The 22,353-nt window shown below is 36.9% G+C and overlaps 2 protein-coding genes across 4 annotated transcripts; both read right to left on the bottom strand.

The window, feature by feature from the left end:
* Positions 1-5,283: 5,283 nt before the first annotated feature.
* LOC132168548 (two-pore potassium channel 3) lies at positions 5,284-12,958 on the bottom strand. Of its 3 annotated transcripts, none has more exons than XR_009438889.2 (4): positions 11,439-12,958; positions 7,777-8,114; positions 7,012-7,181; positions 5,284-5,767 (listed from the first exon to the last, which is right to left on the bottom strand). XR_009438889.2 is itself a non-coding variant. In XM_059579545.2 (2 exons), the coding sequence occupies exons 1-2, from the start codon at positions 12,569-12,571 to the stop codon at positions 7,967-7,969; spliced, it is 1,281 nt and encodes a 426-aa protein (XP_059435528.2). In that variant the 5' UTR covers positions 12,572-12,958; the 3' UTR covers positions 7,555-7,966. The 3 variants fall into 3 exon arrangements, 1 of the variants encoding a protein (XP_059435528.2); XR_009438888.2 differs by having other exon boundaries at positions 5,284-5,594; XM_059579545.2 differs by lacking the exons at positions 5,284-5,767; positions 7,012-7,181 and having other exon boundaries at positions 7,555-8,114.
* A 944-nt stretch (positions 12,959-13,902) lies between these two features.
* LOC132171627 (double-stranded DNA-binding family protein) lies at positions 13,903-20,679 on the bottom strand. Its single transcript, XM_059582997.2, has 7 exons — positions 20,547-20,679; positions 16,392-16,457; positions 16,235-16,284; positions 16,027-16,091; positions 14,648-14,739; positions 14,445-14,516; positions 13,903-14,229 (listed from the first exon to the last, which is right to left on the bottom strand). The coding sequence occupies exons 1-7, from the start codon at positions 20,547-20,549 to the stop codon at positions 14,191-14,193; spliced, it is 387 nt and encodes a 128-aa protein (XP_059438980.1). The 5' UTR covers positions 20,550-20,679; the 3' UTR covers positions 13,903-14,190.
* Positions 20,680-22,353: the final 1,674 nt, after the last annotated feature.

Here is a 22,353-nt window from a genome sequence, read left to right as displayed (position 1 = left end):
GGATGTTACAATTTGGTATCAGAGTCATTGCCCTGCTTGAGATGGGAGGAGCATGCATAAGCCCATAAAGGTTGCTAGCGGGCGCTCGCTGGGGCGGACGCCAAGAATGGGCTAATCCCATGAGGGTCGCCAGCGAGGACTTTGGGCCCTAAGAAGGGGTGATTGTGACGTCCCACATCGCCTGGGTATGGAGATAAGGATGTGCTTAAATGTATATTGCACCCTTAATGACAACAACGCGTTTTAAAGCCGTGATGATCATGATCCCATCAGAACTCCGCAGTTAAGCATGCTTCTGCTGTAATAGTATCAGGATGGGTGACTTCTTGGGAAGTCTGGTTCGAGGGGAGCCAAAAGCGGACAATATTATGTGTCATTGGGGTGGGATGTTACACTTCTTTAGAGTAACAAATTATTTACCCTTGTTAACATAAGCATTAGACCATTCTCTTGCTGGCAAACCCGACTACCACCAATATTTTTACTCTTTACAGGTGTTTGTTGCTCGAGTCTAATCATGCAATCAATTGCATCATCAAATGTTAATCTAACATTAATTTTTTTTTCTTTCTTTTATCGAAGTTAGAATTGCCAAATTAATGGGGAGTATAGGGAATTATGTTGGTGACCAAATTGCTAGTCTATATGGGGTTTGAGAACTCAATTAGGGTCTGTTTGAATTGTAGCAAATATGTAGAGAGGAAAGAAAATTGCAAAAATGCTAAAATGAAACTTAAATTCCACTATTTTCCTTTCACTTTCTTTTTTCTTTCTTAGATGCATATTGATGAATAATGTGGTCCATGTGGAAAATGGAATTGAGTAGCAATCTTTTGGTTGGAAAAGGATGGGGATTTTATTCCCTACTTGAATTCCACAAATTCAGACAAAGAATAAGAGAGGAGGGCGGGGGCAGGGGGGACCCGAGTGCGGGGGCCGGGGGCCCGAGTGCTTCGAGCAATAGAATTTGAGCAGAAAATTTGAAGAGATTCCAATCCAATGAATAAATGAGTGACCCATTTCACTACCATAACTTTAATCTACTCTAAATCAATCTCTATTTTAGTGGCCAAAAAAAAAAAAAAAAAAAAAATTTGTTTGTACAAACATCTAGGCTGGCATATCACCAATCCACATCACCGAACATTTATGAACAACTTAGTCAATATTGTTTTTTTATTTTTTTCCTCATAACACTATTTTTTTCAATTGACTAGAAAGCGAAAGTCAGCAAGAACCAGACACTATTCACCATCTACTCCACTTGGAATGTTCCAAATAGGTCAATATTTCCAGCCTTATAAAAAAAAACATGATACAATAATTGTGTCGATCATATAGTTGCATATTTAATGACCAAAACACATGTATGTAACCCCATCTAGTCATGTTCAAGCTAGCTAGAACATTAATGTGAAAGGTCTTCTTCTGGTTTGATTCTTTCAGAAGGTCAAGAATTTGTTTGACTGATTCCAAGTCCAACAACTATTAATTCCATATTCGACTTTTTTTACTATTATTAGGGTAATTTGAATTTTCTAACCAGTAAACAAGAAGATAGAGAGGAAGAAAACTTAGAAAAGACCCCCCCTTTTTTTTTCCACCGAATCCTTTGTTTAATATTAGCCATTCATGGAGTCAGCAACGTGTCACAAATCCACAACCGGACGAGTTGACTCAGTCAGTCACTCAACCATGCCAAAACATACATGTAAATTAAGCTTCTTTTTATAATAAAGCAGACTGTAGTCAAGACCACTGGGGACAGTCAACTTGATTAGAATTCAAAAGTTTAGGGTCTCATTCTTCAGTTCACTAAGATTCTAGAAAAGGGTTTGCTTCGATTCTAGCTTTGAATAAGCTTTTCAAGGTAAACTTTCAAGGAAGACATTGATAAGTAAGATGACCCATAATCTTACTTTGACATTAAAGCTTGCTGAGAAAATAATGGATACAAGGAATTTGCCTAAAACGTTTAAAAGACAATACGAGTGTCTAAGGAGAAACACTAAGTAGTTCTCTTAGTGTTCTTTTCGTGTTGTTTCTAAAAATCATGAGAGAGAAATAACTGTCAATTTTTTTTTTGTTTTTAAATAATATATACCTAAGACAAAAAAACAGCAAAAAAAACACTAAGAAAACACTTAGCATTTCTTGTTCCTCATAGTGTGTATGTGTGTGAGAGAGAGAGAGAGAGAGAGCGAGCTTGACTTTGGAAAATGCAAAACTTGTTGGATTTGTTGTCTACCCAAGATGTGATTCGTTTTGGATTTTCTTGCTTTTCCAAGAAATGACCGAGGGCAATGAACAATATTCGGAAAACAAAAAAGAAAGGAAAATCAAAAGCCATACATATCAATCTTTCGGTGAGAACAAACATTAATGCAGTTTCTCTTTCCTCTTGTCTTATAAGACTCTTTTTTTTTTTCTAATCTCTTGTCTTATAACACTTATGTCCCTCTTTTTTTTCTTTCTTTCTTTTCTTTTTCCTATTTTCTACGCATAATGGGAAAAATGATTACGAGGGACCAATGAAATAAAACATCATACCCAAATAGAAAAGATAATGCCAAAAAAAGAAACGGAAAATAGATCATAGATTCATAAATGATCCGAGAGAGACCATAAATGACTTGGTCTTTTGTAGGGATTGCATGAATTGAGATTCCCTAGATTTTTTTAAAAAAATTTGAGATTCTCAAATTTATAAATTTCAGTCGTTCATCTCATCTAAACGTTTAAAATAAGCCATGTTTCAGCATTTAATAAGAAAATATGGTTTATTAAATTCCTTGAGGGTAGCTTCCTCATTAAATTTTTTCATTAAATGCTAAAACATGGCTTGTTTTAGATACTTAGATAAGATGGACGGCTAAAATTTATGAATTTAAAAATCTCAAATTTAAAGGAAATTTTAAGGGATCTCAGAGATAACAATAGGCAAAGGGGCACGGACCTTGAAAGGTTCTTCAACCATTCTCGAACCCCCTCTTGAAAATTGCAATAACCACCGTAAAGAAGGTATTGAGGGGAAACAATGCCAAGCAACGGTCAAGATCCATTGACAAGGAGAAATAAACTCCAGTTACAAAAGTCTCCACAATAATGATGTGAATCAACTAGTAACAAAACATATAAAGGAATAGATCCGCTCATTTGAGGGAGTCGTAACTTCCAATGACTACTTCAAGAGAGCTTTGACCTCCAAAATACAGTAAACTATATTTAAAAACAATATTCAACACATAGTTGTTTATTGATAGCCTTTAAATAGAAGAATAGTTGCATACCAAAATAGAAGACCTAGTTTGACTAGGACCAGGATTCATTTTATTCCATACTAAGTCCTTTCCATATTGGACCATGATTTGTATAGAATTAGAATCGACCTATGACTTGGAGATTTACTCTCCTTATTGGACTTGAAAAATATAATCCTTATTAGACTAGAAAATAAAGGCAAAAAATAAATGGAGATTTACTCCTAATTAATTTCTACTTGACCCCCAAGGCACGAATATATCAAATAATAACAAAGATACAAAGAAAACAGCAAAAACACAACATCCAAAGCGAAGGAAGGCGGCGATGAGGAGACACGATGGGAGCACTAGCGAATGCATGAGATCCACACTTCGGCGCGTGGTGTACGTAAACCAGTGCGGAGGACGACTAAGAAAAGTTACGAGGCCAAAGAAGACAATGGTGAAGCGTGTGGGTGGGCAAGATTGACAAAGGAGGACAAATTTGGCTTGGAAGGACCATGATCTAGGCTCCTTGTTTGACCTATGTGCAAACCACCTAGAGGGAGCGGCGCTGAGGTAGTGAGTGGAGACTGGAGGAGGCGACACGCGAGGCAATGGTGGAGGGACTGATGCGATTTAGGGAGGAAGAGGGGGAAAAAAAGGGTAAAAACATGGAGAGAAGACTCATAAAGAAAATGAAGAAGGGGAGAAGGGAGGAAAAATGATCAATCACTTCTCTCATAGGACACTCGCAGTAGGTGATGAAGAATCTCACAAAGAGGAGGGAAAGCTTCTACTTCCTAGAGAGAAGGGGGGGCCTCTCTTTCTCTCTAGACCAGAGAGCAGCTTACACTTGTTTCACTCTTGAATGATGTTATACAAGTCATTAGGTGACTGACATGAAAAATCACTTAAAATATGTCACATTAGTCGCAATGAAATATTTGTGATAAATAACATTACTCCTATGGTAATGTTACTCTATACTTATTTATCGTACTTATTTCACATCGACTGATGTGACATGTTCTAAATGGTTAACATTTTTTTTTTTTTAAGTGATTGTTTGGTTGACATGAAAAATCACTTAAAATATGTGTGATAAATTAGTATAAAGAGTAGCATTACTCTTACTCTTAATAGTCCAATCCCTCTTAGACTCTCATACCTTTGAGTTACCAACTTCATTTTACTTTCGATCATCAATCAAAAAGTTGCAAAAAAAATATTCATCACCAAATTGTTCAAATCAGGTGGGACATTTCCACTCATGAAATGTCGAGGTATCTTCCTTGCATATTTCATGTTCACATGTGGACATATACCCTGCTATTGATTCAAAAGTCTTAAGACTCTGGGATATTGATTTAGTTAAACCTTTAACCCTTAAGATTATAACATTCCATTATTCACTCAACTATCAATATTCAATAATTATGTACATACATAATATCAGGACATTTTAATCCAACTTATAGGTTGTTTCGAACTCGAAACGTGATGCTTTGATATCAAGTGTTAAGGGCCAAACCATTTACCCAAAAAAAACTCTAAAACTATTTAATACTAATTTGATTAAACTTTTAACCCTTAAGATCGTAATATACCCTCTTGTCAGAAAGATCTGGCGTAAAATTGGTGACTCACTTGTCCGTTTGAAGAATAAGGGCTTTTTCGCATAATGCCTAATTAGCCGCTTTCTTTGAAAGTCTTCTAATTGCAAGCTGTCAAAGTACTAAACATTGGATTATTGGTGAGTAATGCAGCTAATCTTGGAAATTGAAAAGGGTTTTGGACTATGAGTCATATAGCATTTGAGCAAAAACAAAATGATCAAAATCCTCTGTTGACTGACGTAGTTGCTGACCAATAGTTAGGATTGTTTACACTCAACAATGAATTCCTCACTAGAAAATCCAAACTATAAACGTGTGGTAATACTAATTGAAATATCAAGATAAGATGCTTTGCTTTTCAAGAGAAATCCCAGAAAGGCATTCACACTTTCACAGCTCACTATGAAAAGGCTAGTGGAAAGGAGGTCATCAGATCGAGATCTTCAGCGATTTTACTGTCTCAATTACTAACAATTCGGATAGTAAATGTAAGAATCCATCTGCCCAAACAAATTTTGGGCATGAACGTTGTAATAATTTATGCAACAAATTACTAGAGATTCGGATCCGTAGATGTCATGCCTCAAACCCGAAACAGGTGGATATGATGCATGTTATTTAATCACATTTCCACGAAATTTTAATGAAAACCCATGGGAATCCGAGGTTGTCAAGGTCAAAACTAAATGTGTGGTAATCACGTTTTCTTTCTTGAAACGTGGAAGCATGAAACCTGCATAAACAAGAGATTCTTAAGTAGAAAAGTAATAACCAATCATGAAATCCTGACAATTTCTAGAGAAACAAATGGGAAACCCATCAGGATTCCATGAACAAAACGAGTCCAACTTTTCACCCTCCCCTTAAAATGCACCGAACTGGCTTATTGTCTACACAAATCATCCCCTGCCAAGTTGACCCAAAAATATTGTAAATACTACTCAATAAGTTATGAGTAACACTATTCTTTATACCCATTTATTACACCTATTTCACACATCGATTGATGTGACGTATTTTAAGCGACTTCTCATGTCAGCCACTTAAATTAACGCTATATTAGTCGGTGTGAAAGGAGTGTAAAGAATAACATTACTTATAAGTTATAATCAACCAGACTGAAATAGATGGTAAGAGCAACTAGTCCAAAACACCATTAACAATATTGCAACTTGAAGCTCAGTGCTCCAGAAAAGAACCTATGGGGTAGTGGTATCACCAAATTAGTACATGATCTGCTTTCAGGCAAGGTAGATCATAATTCCATACTTTCTACTTCAATAAAATGTACTAGTAAATTACTTTATATTCAGAACATTTTAGAAATAAGGGAAGGGGCAGTATATGAGTGATCAAATCATACATTAATTATAGAAGCCTCAAACGCCAGGAAAATGCTATGAGGTGTTAGAAAACGTTTGAAGTACGTACTTGCATAGGAGGATCACCTCCCTAAAAAACACTCTCTTTAGAGCATTCACATTGGGTTAGCCAAAATAACCAAAAGATTATTTTGCCATTTTGGCTAGCCCTATAGCGAAAAATAGCGAAAAACTTCCCATCCAGCTAATCACTTTGGCTATAAGGAATTTGCTTCCTGCTACAGTGCTCATCAAATTTCCTAAGCATTGTAGCTTAACCATGCATCAAAAAAATAAAAACAATTTGATTCTCTCTTCCTCCTGAGCATTCACATTGCCCTCGACATATTAGCTTTTTGGCTATTTTAACTAGCAATGTAAAAAAAAATACTTCACATCCGACTCAATAAAATGACTAAAGATTTGTTAAGCTGCTACAGAGCTCAACAAATTTGTTGAGCATTGTACCTCAACAAATCCTTATTTATATTAATAATAAAAGTAATCTTGCTCTCTCAATTTCTTTGGAATCTGAAAAGTAGATAAATAAATAATATTTTAAATAGAAAAGTGAAAGTGAATAGCGAAAATGTTGAGCTGAATGTAGGTGATTTGAAAAAGTGGATAGCTAAAATAGAAAAATGTGTTTTTTAGCTAAAACAATTTGTTGAGCCAGATGCGAATGCTCTAGGAATAGTGATATATATATATATATTCTATTAAATAATAAAAGTGGATAACTAAAATGCTAAAATAGAGAGGACGAAAAAAAAGGGTGCTTGTACTTACAAGTGTTACAAGAAGAATGATCACTAGCTTTCAAGTGCTCAGAAAAGAGAACATGTAATCAACTCTGATCGTATCTTTGTCAGCTGTCAAACCATTTTCAGTTTGTGTCACTACTAACCACTAAGATTTGCTCCCACCCTACCACAAAGACCCCTTCTCTCCATCCGAACCTAACACATACATGCACACAGAAAAGAGTGCTCTAAGAACCAAGACAAATTTGAATTACACATCCAGATACCTTCCACTAAATGCAGCAAAAATCTTTGAAATCCCAAAAGAAAACCCTAGGGTGCTCTGTTATGGTCAATAACAATGCAGTGCTTCAATTTTATGTATCATAGCATATTATGACAAAAAGTATACAACTGAACATGCAATGATAAACTATGGATGCAATGGAACTCAAGCAGTTGGTGCACAGAGACAGAGGAGGAGAGATTTTATAGGCTGCATAATCACAACAAAACAATGTCATGGGGGAACACATGGGGGAACACCAAACCCCCCATGTGTGTGCGTGTGAGAGAGAGAGAGAGAGAGAGAGATCAAAGAGCCTCACTTTTATTTAACCATTTTACAAACATTTACATTGTAGAGCCCCAAAAAAGAAAAAGAGAAGAGCTCAGAAGCAAAAGCTAGAGGCCATAATAAATTTTATAATTATTAAGCTTGCTCTTTTATAGTCAGGTCTCCGCAAAAGAATTAATCCTAACCTTTGTACAAAATACTCGCTAACAAAACTTTGTACAAAAGCAAAAATACCTTCCAGCAGTAAATTGTTCCACATATCGAAACTCCTGATCTACCACTCATATCATGATGGGTAAGAGCTAGTTGGAACATGCAGTGACCTTCATCGTCTAAACTGGTTGGTAAAATCAAGTGGGAAACAAAACCATGGGAGTTTTTCACGCACTTGTATCAATCATGCTTCATCCACTGTTCTTGTGTATCAATGATAATTCTCCATGAGATCAGCAAGAGTTATCTTTCCACAGTTTCCAGTGTCTAGTCTATCAAATTTGTTGCAGATCTGCATAATGTCTTTCTCCGATACCTTTCCCATCTCCTTGAGCTTGTATATTACGTATTCCGATTTACTGCATACATAAAACAAGCATAAATACTTAACCTAACTGTTTGGATTGGCTTCAACTCAAGGTAAATGAAGATAATATAAATCATTGAGAATAAAAAAGAATGAAAATTGATGTTAATATCACAAAGCAAAATGAGAGTAAAGTAGGAAGTATGAGACATTAAAGCAAGTTATATAGCTAGGATCTACAAGAAAAAATTCAATCAGAACGAAGATGATACATCTGGGCCTTTTACCACCACTGTTGCATTGCTAAAGGCATCTGCATTCAAGTCAAAATCGGTGTAGATAGAAAACAAGCAGTCCCAAACATGGAAAGCAGGGAATTGGATTCTTTATCATCAGCAAGATGCCACATTACAGCCTGCCTTCCATTCAGTAATAAATCAGAAGTTACTCTAACTATTGCCACAAAAATAACTTACCACGTTTTTTCCTCGGCACAGAAATTAATTTTATCAAATAATCACTACATTTCAAGAGAGATCCTACATATAGAAGAAATAAACAATGGAAGCAAAATCATAGGCTACAAAAGCAAAAATAATCAACAGCCATTTGCCTGTCTTTTGATGCACAGATCTAGGCAGAAAATCATCCATACCCATTGCTGTGATGCACCACTAGAAGATTTCATTTTCTGTGCAGCAACTCACAACACCACAACTACAAAATACTAAAACCCTGGCATTCACAATAATTGCATTCATAATCACCACGTAATCTTAAACTTTTTGTGTAGCCTTTTCTTCTTTTATGAAAAGATGATAAAATAGTATGATACATTTATTGAGTCAAGGGTATATTTCTAATTTAAATAGTCAGTGGGCAGTAGCAGAACATAGCTCTTACTTTATCAGCTTGTTTATTGGTCAAATATCTTAAATTAGTAAGTCCTATACCTACTAGAATAAGGAAATGTTGCAAACCTATAAATATCCGAGTATCCTCCAAAGAATATTTACAGTAATCAATGAGAATTTTAAGTATTTTGGATACTTGGAAGGCATGTTTATCTAGCTACTTTTTTCTCCCTCTTCTTTCTTTTCCTCCTCTTCCCTGTGATTTTCTGCACATTCATCACCCATTTAAACCTGGAACCAGACCCTCCCATGACTCGTTTGTTCTTGATATCGTAATTTGATAACCCAAACCTCTCCACTATCAAACGTTAGTCCTGATAACCACAAACCATAAAAGGACCACATTTCCTGTTCTCAGTTAACTGCTCACAGCCTCAAATCAGGCCCAAGCTTTACCCTTTTCGTGCCTCTTTACAACCCTAAACCATACCATTCTCTCACACCCTTCCGCGCCCTAAAATCCTGAAGTTCTCCCTGAGCTTTAATCATTAATTATTCCATCAAAAGCAACCTGAAAAATCTATGTCATCGCTGCTGTCCAGAAGACTCTGCAACTGGTTTTCCCATTATTTTTCAACATTTTCTGCCAAAACCCATTACACACCAACTCTGTTCAAACTAAAAGCCTTAATACTTCTTTCACTTAAGTATTTCCAAACCCTAAGAGCCACATGTAATAGAAGAGTTATGAAAGTACATGGCATGAGTAACCAATTTTAGTTATCAGCAAAGCCAGTCAATTGAATGCAGTACCTTAACATTTGATTGAGGCCTTTAAGAAGTCAATATAGTTTCCAGGTATCTGATATATAGAACATACAACTCATATGCAGTTTTGGGCCCAAAAAAAAGTTAGAAGCTCCATATTCTGGCGAAAAGCCAAGAATGAAATAAACAGGCTCCAATTCAATTTAGATCACTAAATCAAATAAATGCCTATCACCAAGTCTCATGCCTAGATGCGTCCAAATGCATTACATCGAACTGTTTCACAGCTGGTCCAAGTGATCAATTAGCTTCAAACACTGCAAACTAGTATAAGCAACATCTTCTACTTTTCCTACAAAATGTAAGTAAAACAAATATATAAGCGGGTTAATCCTATAAGACTTTCACAATTGAAGACGCTACATCCTTGAGACAAAGCTGTCAAAGTTCTAGTTCATTTCACCAATTATACACCAAAGTATAACTGGCATTGTACACCAAAAACTTCCTAGATCAATTGATGCCTATGAGATATTTGATTAAGTATTTTACAACTTCTCACAGTTCATTAGAATCCCAAAAACAAGAGAAGTTCACCTAAACCTTCAATACTAACCACCCTAAGAGGTCTAAAGCATTTCCAAACTCGAACCATCTATGTTATAAGAAAAAAAAGATCTTTTTCTTTTTTTTTTTTGATAAGTAAAGTAGTTCATAAAAAGAACGCAAGGGGCGCAACCCAAGTGCATAGAATATACAATAGAAAACACTCTACAAAGTCAAGAACAAGAAAGGAGACATGAAAGTGTACAAAATTAGAGATGTTGAGAAATGCGTTTGCATAGATCCGTTCAAACAATTATTTAAGAAAACAAAGTTATAGGTCCGAGCTCGTCTTCTCGCAATCTTCAAAACTTTGAGCATTCCTTACTCTCCAAATGCACCCTATTAAACATGAAGGGATTAAATTCCAAACAATTTCAAGGTCTCTCCAATTGATCCTTCTTTTCCAACAAGCCAAGAGATGCACTACCCCATCTAGGCATAACTGACTCTACTCCAAACATCTAAAAGACCAAGTTCCACAAGTCTCTCACGATATCACAGTAAAGAAGGAGATGATCGGTAGTTTCCCTACTTTTTTTGTATATACAACACCACTCCATAATATAATGTGATGTTCGCGAAGATTATCCTGAGTGAGGATTTGCTGTCCAAGAGAAGAAGGCCACCCTCAAAGGAGCCTTAATCCTCCAAATGCTCTCTTCCAAGGTAAGGAGGAGTCGGCATTAGAAATGAGGACTTTGTAAAAAGTTATAACCTCAAAGAATTGTCCTTTCAAAGGAATCCAACAAAACTTATCTTCACCTCTCAAACCCATCCTACAAGAATACAAAGTATTGAGGAAAGAAGTAACGGAGTCTGCCTCCCGGTCATGCACCAATTTCATGAAAATGAAATTCACTTGTTTTTTATTTCATTCTTCAAGTAATAAACATAGGTTGCAAATAATTACATTACTTTCAAATGATATCTAGCATTTGAGCTTATATAAAATGCCGATATATAAACCACAAAATCAATTTAAAAAAAAAAAAAAAAAAAAAAAAAAAAAAAAAAATTGCAAGCATCTAGTATATGGATACAACTTCTCAAAGCCTCAGGCCAATCCCAAACAAGATTAGAGCAGGGAAGAGGAACAAAAATTAATTAAGCTAAAAAAAGTTCAAAAGTTAATCAAGACCAAGATGTACCTGACAAAGCCATTGTTGTCAATGTCAGCAGCAAGAAACTCGGAGACAGTCATATCCTGACCAAGAATCCACTTTGCCATCCTCCTATGCCGCTTATCTACTCTCGCCTCCGCCAGATACAGAAAAGCTCGAGCAACCGCCAGTGTCGATACAAGCAACCAAATGGAAGCAAAAATCCGACCCGGCAAAGACTGAAATGCCCGGTCACCATACCCGACTGTCGTAACCGACATAACCGAAAGATAAAACGCATCCAACCACTCAAGCTTCTCCACAAAATGCATTACACCCATACCAATCCCAATACAAAGAACCACAACCCCCAATGCCAAAGCCACCTTCATCCTAATTCTCATCCTCCCCTTCTTCACATCCACTAAATACGACCTCGCCGTATCCTTCTCACCCCTACCCTTCACAGTCTTCAACAAATAACTCTCCTGCAAATCAAGCACATAGCTCACCATCCCAGTAAGCAGAATATCAATAAAACCAAACCCCACCAACACAAACATTATGGAAAACAACTTGGTTGCTGTGCTAGCCGGTGTAATATCACCATAACCAATTGTGCACATTGTCACAATGCAAAAATACAGAGCATCCACAACTGGGTGCGTCTCAGTCGCCGTGAAATTGTCCCTGTTAAACCAATATATAACCACTCCCATGGATAAATACAAAATAAGAAGCACACACGCTTGGCCCACAATCGATTGGGAGCCGAGTTGCGGTCTAGGCGAAGAAGGGTTGTTAATTTCGTTGATAACCGCCATAGCTGGCGCTGTTTTGGAGCGGTGGAGATTGGTCTTGGTCCATGAATAATTGGGGTCGATGAGCCAAGCTTGTGAAGACTGTAACAGAGATTGTGATTGAGGGTCTAGCAGGGTAGTGGTGTCTAAAGAAGATGAAGAAGAAGAAGGAGAGGGTCTTGGGGAGCTGAGAGAAAGGGTCAAGGCATCAACAATTGGGGAGGATTCTTGTGGGGAAGATGAAGGGCCAAAGATGAGGCGGTCTTTGAGCGCAGAAGGGGTTAGAGGGAGAGAGATCTCGTTGTCTTCAGGGAGTGGCGCTAGCACCGATGGTGGTCTTTTTCTTGGGCTTAGATACGGTAGCAGAGGCTCTTTCTCCATCTTGGTCTCCCAGAATACCAATTTGGAAGCTGCCGGAAAACCAGGAACCAAGTTTCGTAACAGAAATTAAGAATGTTTTCGCGGAAGTGGTTTTGCCAGAAAAGACTGTTACAATCAAACATATGAAACAATGAAAGAACACGCACTTCTTAGAGAGAGGGAGATTGATTCGGTCTGTTTGTTTTGTTTTGTTTCGAGAAGCCTTGGAAAGCGGCGAGGCAAACGGCAGTTGAGACTCGGAGAGGTAGAGAGAGAGAGAGAGAAAGAGCGAGCGAGAAGTTGCTAGATTCGGTGTGTGCAGAAGGAATATGCTGGGGGAACGCGCTTGTGGGGCGCGTGGGAGTTGTGGGAGAGCCCATAAAGAGTAGGGTTACTATTAAGATTTGGGTCACTCCCAGGAGGTTTGCTGTAGTTGGAAAATGGGTTTCGTTTTTCTTTGGAAAGGGCTTAGGTGGCTTTTCAACTTTCCAATGAAATGGAAATATGGGCCATGGTGCTTAGTGGTGGGCTGTCACTTTCACTCTTGCTCAGGAGTCAGGACAAACTTCTTTTTCCCTATCATTTCTCATCAAGTACCCCAAAAAGAAAGTATACTTTATATATAAAATGTTGTTCATAATGAATTCTGACCAAAAATTCTGTTGTTGGATTAGGGGTGACAATTCTGGCAATATATAATTAGTAGATTAAGATTGAAAGGTTTAATTAATTTACTTAAATTGATCAGATTAGAGTTAACCTATATAGTCTTATATATATGCCTCGACACGATTCAAATTCAACATACGACATAAAAACTAGCAAGCTTTTATATAATTTGCAAACTCAATACGAACCAACACAAAATTAACATGCTAAGATTGAAGAGTCTTAACCAATTTAATTAAATTGGTTGAACTATGATTGACATACATTATCTTATATACATGATTTGAACCCAACATATGAACACAAACTGCCACCCCTAATTGGGATCTTGTTATTATCTATGCTCCTAAGGTCCCACCCGCCCAAGCAACTCCCCTACAATATTTCCTGCCTACCTCTTTGGGCAGAAGATTGTAGGGAATCCAAATCCCTAGTTTTGAGGCCTACAAGTTAATGTTGCACAATAAGGGTTCAAGATGAATTGAGTATGACTTCATATGATTAATAAAAATAATTTAAAAAAGGCACTCAAGCACAAAAATGATTGGGTGACTTGAATTTCAAACCTCTTAACTGCACAAAGGAGAAGATATTGGCAGAATTGTTGTTTAAGAATATATTAGCCATGGGATAATTTTCAATCTGCATCAATAGCAGGGCAACTTTAATGAGTAGGATGGCCATCTAATTAATAATTATGCTATATAAGAGGGACCATCTAATTATGCATCCCATTAAAAGAAAAACTATTCATTTAATAAGCATTCACAAAAGATACAGCAATAAACCATAACCCCCAAAAGACATAATATCAAAACCACAACTCCAAAAGCTTTTTCAATCGGACACTGCGTGAAGGATAATACAGTTGAGAACTTCATTAATATACAACCAACAAAGCATCGTATCATTAATCTGTCACACTCAATAAAGCACAATATTAATAATTCAGCACTCTTTCCAGATAAGATCTAATCATCGTCTTCGAGAACACTCCGACGCCTCTGGATCTGAAAAATAAAGCAAGTATAAGACAACAATTGACAAAAGATTTTGCAAGTTATGCACTCATGCATAAAGAGTAATGTTATTTAGTAGATTATTATACAACTATGATAATATAGCAGTGATCGAATGGCTGAATTTCACTGTTATATCATTTAATTGTATTACAAATAGCATTACTCATGCAGAAAGGACATTCATTATCTAATAATATACTTACTGTGACCCTGGTTTGTTTAGTCGTTTGGGTGTTAATTTGTTCCAGCAATGATATGAGCCTCTCTTCAGAAACCTACATACAAAATGTGAAGCGTCTAATTATCAGATACTTGATTTTTTGTATTTGGTATTTGGATAGACATCCCACTAACATGAAGTGCCATGCAAAATATTGCACCGAGACACAAGGTTTATTCCATGTACCTTCTCAGCTATCTGACCCCTTTGAGCAGCATTTAGTATAACATCTTCAACACCTCTTGCTTTCTCAGGTTTCACCAAAGCAATTCGAGCAACTACACATACAGCAAAGCAGCAGACATTAGACGTGCTGCAAATCATATTAAACTGAATGCAATTGGTCTAATGAAACAAAAGGACTGCTTCAGACTTATTCCATCATACAGCTGCGTTGCAAAGAGATCTACCGTTATTATTAGCTTGTGTTTGCCCTCTTTCAGTTTGAGTTCTCGGTAGCTATTAGAAAGTTTAGACTTGCTAAGTATGAGTCTCCTCAGGAAGTTTCTACATCGTCTTTGGTTTTGCTTCTAAAGTCCAGTCTTATTAGAAAGTTTCAACTTGGCTAAGCAAGAGTTTCCAACGTAAGAATCTGTATTTTGTCTGAGTTTTTGCTTCTTATCAGCAAGTCTTGTAGGGACATCGAAACAAGTTTAAGGCCGCATTTGTTTTGAAGTAAAATAGTTTATGAGGAAAAATATCTTCCGAGTAAAATTATTGATTTTTCATTGTTTGGTTAAGACCTTGAAAATAAAATCAAAAATGTTTTCCATTGTTTGGTTGGATCAATTCCAACAAAGCTATAGCCTGTTGTAAGGTTCATAGCCTTTATAATGAGCACCTGGTCAGTGGCATACTTTTCATTGTTTGGTTAAGACCTTGAAAATAAAATTAAAAATGTTTTCCGTTGTTTGGTTGGAACGAAAATATTTTTCCACTACAACTAAAAATTAATCAGAAATGACTCAAAATTGTTACACAACACCAAATATCGCCATCAACAATTATAAAAATTTTAAAAAAATAAAATAAAATACAAAAGCCCACAAAAAGAGGGGGGGCTATGACAAGGAATGAAAGTTTTTTTTTTTTAAAAAAAAAAAGGGGAATTGCAGGTGAAGGGGGAGAAGTAGTTTTTGGGAGCTACAACGCAGAGGAATAGGGGCAATTGAAAGGGTCATGATGGGGTAAGGCAGATGGGATAGGGGGAGGAGGGACGACTGGGTTTCTCTTCAGGGTGAGGGTCACCATAGGGTGGGGGATTGGGACTGGATAGGGGGATGGCGAGCAAGAGATGGAGCGAAGTGGTGTCAGCAAGGGAGGTGGGTGGGGGATTGGGACTGGATAGTTTTACCTACAGGGAGTAGGACATCAAACATAAAACTAAACCAATAATAGAATAAGTTGCCTTTTTGACATGCAGGAACTAAGAGTACGCTTCAGGTAAATGAAATGGCTGATAAGCGTATGAAGGTATGATTATATACCAAGCAACAACAAATAATGATCTTAATATTAATATATGCTTCAACTGCTAATTTCAGATTTGAACTTATTGAACTTACGCCTTTCTCGTGCTTCAGCTGACAAAATCTGACTAAGCATCATTTGCCTCCCTTCCTCAGCCTCCCTAAATTAATTGCTCATTCAGATCAATAATGTACTTAAAAAATAAAAATAAAAATAAAAACTGCCTTTATAGTAAAAACCCTACAACTGACAGAACATTTGTGGCATAATGGTACAAGTCCATAACTAGATTCGAAAACAAACCTCTTGGCATCATCCTGAGCCTTCTGCTGTTCAGGATTTTGTTGATTTCCCTATATATCAATAAATGTGATAAGATATCAACATCAAAGCGCAAGAAGCAAGCTTAAATTCTGTAATGCAAAAGAATTCATATGAATTCAAAGACATGATTGCTTACCATGCTATGTTGACCCATAAGCTCCTGCATTCTTCTTCGTCTGATTGCTTCTAACTCAGGATCAGCCTAAATAAAAACAATGGTAAAAATAGAAATCCAAATAATTATTCCAGGAAGTAATAATAATAAATAAAGGGCAGTGGAAAGGAAAAAATAATTGAAACTTAGATAACCTTGCTCTAGGGTTGGGCTGTAATCAGCTTAGGAAAAAATATTTACATAGGCTCGAGCTCGAATCAAACTTTAAGAACATTCTTTTTTTTTTATTATTTTATTTGGCACTGGGTATCCGGAGCTTTGCTCCGACTAATCCCGGGGGTGCACAAGCCCCCGGCAAAGAGTTTCCTACAAGTACACCTCGGTTACTTCAAGGCGCAAACCCCCAGTCCGATGGCCCCAAGAAGCAGTTTGCACTCGGTGGGTTTCGAACCTAAGACCTTGAGGAACATACTCAAAGTCTCAGGTTGTCCAACCACTGAGCCAACCCATTGGGGTTAAACTTTAAGAACATTCTTGAACTTGGCTCGATAGAAATCAATCAAGCTCAAGCTCGAGCTCGAACTCTAGAGCTTGAGCTCAAGACAAATTCCTTTTTTTTTATTGGCCAAATTAACATTGATTCTACGCCATAAAATTGTTAAGCCGAACACTATAAAAATTACATTAATTACTATATATATTATTCTACAACTAACATATATACACACACACATGTAGTAACATTGTTAACATTATAACATGTATATTAACATTCATTAACATATACGTTAGTCTGTGTATATATATTACACAAATATTAATATTTTTTATAACTAAATTAAGTTTAATAAATGAGCATAATAGGTGCAACCCAAATACACAGAGAGTATACAAAATAAAACACCCAACAAAATCAAGAACAAGAGAAGAAAACACAGAAATCTACAAGGTTAAAGATATTGAGAAAGGCTTTTGCAGATATCCACCCAAATAATGATTTAAAAAAACAAAGTTGTAGCTTTGAACTCATCTTCTTGGAATCATTGAAACTTCAAGCATTCCTTTCTCTCCAAATGCACCACATTAAACAAGAGGGGGTTAAATTCCAAACAATTTTAAGATCACTTTGACCAACCCTTCCTTTCCGACAAACCAAAAGATCCACCACCCTCTAGGCATAACCCACTCTAATCCAAACATCCAAAAAACCAAGTTCCACAAATTTCTCCAGACATTTCAGTAAAGAAAGAAATGATCAAGAGTTCCCCCACTCTTTTGCACATACAACACCAATCCATCACAATAATGTGACACTTGTGAAAATTATCCTGAGTGAGAATATTTGTGTATATGTATATGTTAATATAGTAGTATTATGTTATTATATACATATTAGTCTACATTTTGTTTTTATAAGTCATTGAAATATTATTAAAAAGGTGAATCGGCACAACCGTTGCGGTCTTCAAAACTTCTTTCATTCATTTTCCTCCGAAGACACCACAAAAGGCAAGACGGCACCATCTTCCACATTGTTGCACTCTTAGGACTACCATATAACCCTCTCCAACATGCGAAAAGGTCTACCACTTGACTAAGAATAACCCAAGACTACCCACGGTGACTGAAAATAATGTTCATAAGGCACTAGTGACCTCACAATGAAGAAGAGGGTGATCCACAGACTCTCCGCTACTCTTACACATATAACACCAATCGACCACCAAGACATGATGCTTCCTAAGATTATCCAAAGTAAAGATCTTTTCTACGGTGGCCGACCAAGCAAAGAAAGCCGCTTTTAAAGGAACCTTACTCTACCAAATACACCTCCAAAAGAAATGAAAGCCATCAAGAGGGACGAGAACGTTGTATAACGATCTAACGTCGAACGCGCCTCTCTTGGAGGGGGTACCAAAGCTTATTCTCACCTCCCCGGCTCAATCTAAAGGAGTACAAAAAATTTATAAAAATAAATAAATAAATAAAATAAAAACAAGGACAATCATCTTCCAATCATGAGCTGCTCTAGTAAAGCTTACATTCCAATGAAGGGAACCACTAGAAATCTCCAAATGATTGGCCACAAAAGCATCCTTAGCCAGAGCATTACTAAACAAATGCAAAAAAGCTAGTCCTCACCACAGGTCAGGCCAAAATCTGGTATGACTAGAGAACTCCCCCAACCCCTCCTGGTATTTTTCCATAAACCCACCCCATATGACTCATGAACCTCATTAGCACACCACCTACCTCAGGAGTTGCCATATTTAGACTCCACTACAATTCTCTACAAAGCCTCTCTCTCAAGCATATAGCGTCAAAGCCACTTTCTCAAAAGAGCATGGTTCAACAAAAGCAAGTTTCGGACCCCCAACCCTCCCTCAGATATCGGAAAACATATGTATATGAATATGTACAGATGCTATTATGTTAGTGTATATGCATACACTAAAATATTTTAGTTATATATTATGTTAGTATTTTGTTATTAAGTTAATATTGTAGTGTATATATATGTATATGTGTATATGTGTAAATGATCTTAATGAGCTAGGTTGAGTTTCATTTATCCAAGTTCAACTCGTTTAATACTTGAGCAATAATTATTGTTCGAATTCGACTCATTTATTAAACAATCCGAACTCGAGCCGAGCTCCAGCTATGATTTATTTACAACCCTACCCAAAGGCACCATATTTTAAGAATCGAAAATATGTGACTACCAAATCATATCAGTTGAAGTGGTGCTAGAGTTTAGCATTTATTACGTATATTGCACTAAGAAGTCTGTAACATCCATCAATGACATCATAGTCAAATATCACATGCTGATCCAGCACAATCATTGAATACAAACTGTAGGAAAACGAGCAGCATCATGAGAGCGTGAATGCACAAAAGAGATAAAAAAGAGACTAGTGACTGCAGTAGAACATCCACCATGTGTCTATACAAGACAATTACGAAAACATCATAAACCTTACTTTCCATTCGCAGATGGATCGCAATGAAAGTTAGGAACCGTGCAAATGTATGGCTTGCACGACCTCATCAAATTTAAAGGCTCCCATCTATAGTTTCAAAGTGAAACTCTACTTTAAACTACATATTGAATTGGAGTTTCTCTTCAAGATCATGTCTAACTCATACAACTTCTCTTGCACTCAAAGTTGCTAGCAGACTATCCTCACTACTTGCAAGCACTCTTTGTAAAGCACATCTCATGTGATTCTTGTGAGTGTCAGCTCTTGAGAAAATAGAAGGGCGCAGAAAAAAAAAGTTCACCCACCACCACATAGTTAGGTGGGATGAAGTTCCATTTGACCCAAAGGCTGTTGGCAAGTTGATAGATGACTTAGCTCCATTGGTTTTCCATTTTCAGGTAGGCTTTATTTAGCAGATTATCATTGGACATTGAACCTTCTTGCATGGTGATTATAGACATCACTTATCCTCTATCCTTTATGCAACTAGATTTTTGGTTTGAAACCCCATTAAAAACAATTAACATATTACCAACTCTAAGGAATTAACCAATTTGCTTCATAAATCCTATTTCATTACTCGAGCTCAATGTCTATTCTTCTAAACACCACTATTAGCAAAGTTAACTTATTGTTCTCACCCTAACAATGTAGTCCTATTTCATATGTTATATTACACACTGTTTTCTATTTGCCTCATTCTCATGTTGCAGAATTAACCACACATTTAAATTTTAGAATCATCTAGTCAGAGTATCCAACAGTCACCAAGTACATAACATTAAGTATCTTCAGCGACCAAGCAAACCCACTTATGCACATACCCCCAGTGAGCTTCAGGAAACAAATAATGAGTTTTCACTACCTATTGCTTAGCCATTCATACATTATCAAAATCAGAACAAACACATTTCCAAGCTGTGAAGAAACACACATCAAGCAAAAGCTAATATGCACAAAATCTAGGAACTGAAACAGTGTATAGGACATTCAGCTCATAAATCAAAGCAAGAACGATGAAATATGAGAAAATTTAAGCGAATCTGTCACTGATTAACGGCGACAAGAGGAATCCAAAACCTAAGCTCTGTTTGGTTGGTGAGAAAAATGATTGAAACCCAAAATGGGAAAAGGAGAATAGAGGAAAAAAAAAAAAAAAAAAAGAGAGAGTCGAAAATTTCAGACGCACCATTGATTGATTGATATCAGTAGAAGCGAAAATGAACGAACAGTGTCGTTTTGTTGTGAATCTTCTTCTACTCTTCCTCTGCCTGCTCCCAGCAACAAAAGTTTGGGGGATTTCACGGGCGTCGCGTTTCAAATACGCAATTCAACTCCCTCGACGCGGGCCGCAGGCCCACTAGGACCTATTGCAATTTTTTTCTTTTCTTTTCTTTTTTCCTATGTTTATCCAAGTATAAAATGGTATTGAGGAGAAACGTTTCTATAAAATATTATTTTTCCATTATTATTTAAAGAAAATAATAGCAAAAATAAATTTATGTGTTTTTATATTTTATTGGGAAAAAAAAATTATTGCAATTTAAACTAACTAAAAACCACTCAAAATTGTTGAAAAATGCCAACAATTCATTAAAAAAATACTCCACAAAAACATACAGATGGGAATTAGAGATTGTGAAGGTGAATGATTTGCTTTTTTTTTGTTTTTTTGTTTTTTTAAAGAGAAAAAGACACAACAAGGGGATAGTAGGCAATACAATAGTAATAATAATATAAGGAGGACTAAAGTCTTTTTAAAATCTTCCTAAATGTGATATAATTTTTAAAATTATTAATTTAATAATAATTTTAAAAATCACATCACATTTGAAATGATCATAAAAAGATTTTAAACTTCCTTATTACATTACTCCACAGGTTGAGTCTTTTTTTAAGCAAGGCCTCTTTTCTTTTTCTTTTTTCTTTTTTCCAAGTAAGAACATTCATCAAGACATAGTGACGTTCATATGATCTCAGACATTATTCTAAAGCATAGAAATATATACACTCTGCATGAAAGTGTTTTAAAAAAGATCAAATGGGTGCGAAATTCACGTGCCACTTTAACGTTGTTTGCATTAATTAATTTTTCCCCTTTATTAGGGCTGGGCAAAAACCCGCCCAACCCGCAAACCCGCCCCGCCCCGTGCGGATTTTGAGTGTATTTTTGCGGGTACGGGTGGATTTTCCCCAACCCGCGCGGGGCGGGGCGGGTCGCGGGTTTTGAAATATTTTTCTTGCGAGTACCCGCCCCGCCCAACCCCACATAGGTATAAAACATAAAAAACCCTAACCCTAACATATTTTTCTAGCTAGCGCCGTTTCTAACTCTCTCCTCTCTCTCGTCTCTCACGCTTCTATCTTCTCTCTTGCTCTCTCTCCATCTCTCATCTCCTTCTCTTTTCGTCTACGCCGCCACTCGACATCCTCCGGCCATAGGCTACTGCGCCGCTCCCACCTCGAGACCACGATCCAGGTTTTTTTCTCTCTCTCAAGAGATCTCAAGTTTTTAGACTAGATTTCAAATTATTTTTCTCCCTTGTCCAGATTTAATTCCAAGTTCTTTGGTTTAGGTTTGATTCAAGGGTTCTGATGTAGGTTGTGTAACTTGGGTTTGTTTAGGAGGAGAAGAAATTTGCAGAAGAGATGAAACGAAAAAGAGAGAAAGAAAGAAGACAAGCCGGCGGAGGAAAGAAAGGAGAGGATCTGAGGAAGAGAGAACCCAACCCGCACAACCCGCAAAACCCGCCCCGATCTACCCCGCCCCGCAACACCCGAACCCGCGCGGATTTTCTTGCTTGTGCTTGGGTGGCGGGTTGGAATTTGCAGAACCCGCACTGTGCGGGGCGGGTGAGAAAAATGAGGATACCCGCCCCGCCCCGACCTGTGCCTACCCCTACCCTTTATTTATCTTTTCATTATAATATTTATGAGTCCTAATGGCCGACCCATGCAACCGGATTGAGATTCCATAGAATTCTTCTTGATCGGAT

Source organism: Corylus avellana, chromosome 1 (assembly GCF_965113065.1).
Source record: "Corylus avellana chromosome 1, dhCorAvel1.hap1.2, whole genome shotgun sequence".
Lineage (NCBI taxonomy): Eukaryota > Viridiplantae > Streptophyta > Magnoliopsida > Fagales > Betulaceae > Corylus > Corylus avellana.
The sequence above is the reverse complement of the archived record's forward strand: the minus strand, read 5'-3'. Positions and strand labels throughout refer to the sequence as shown.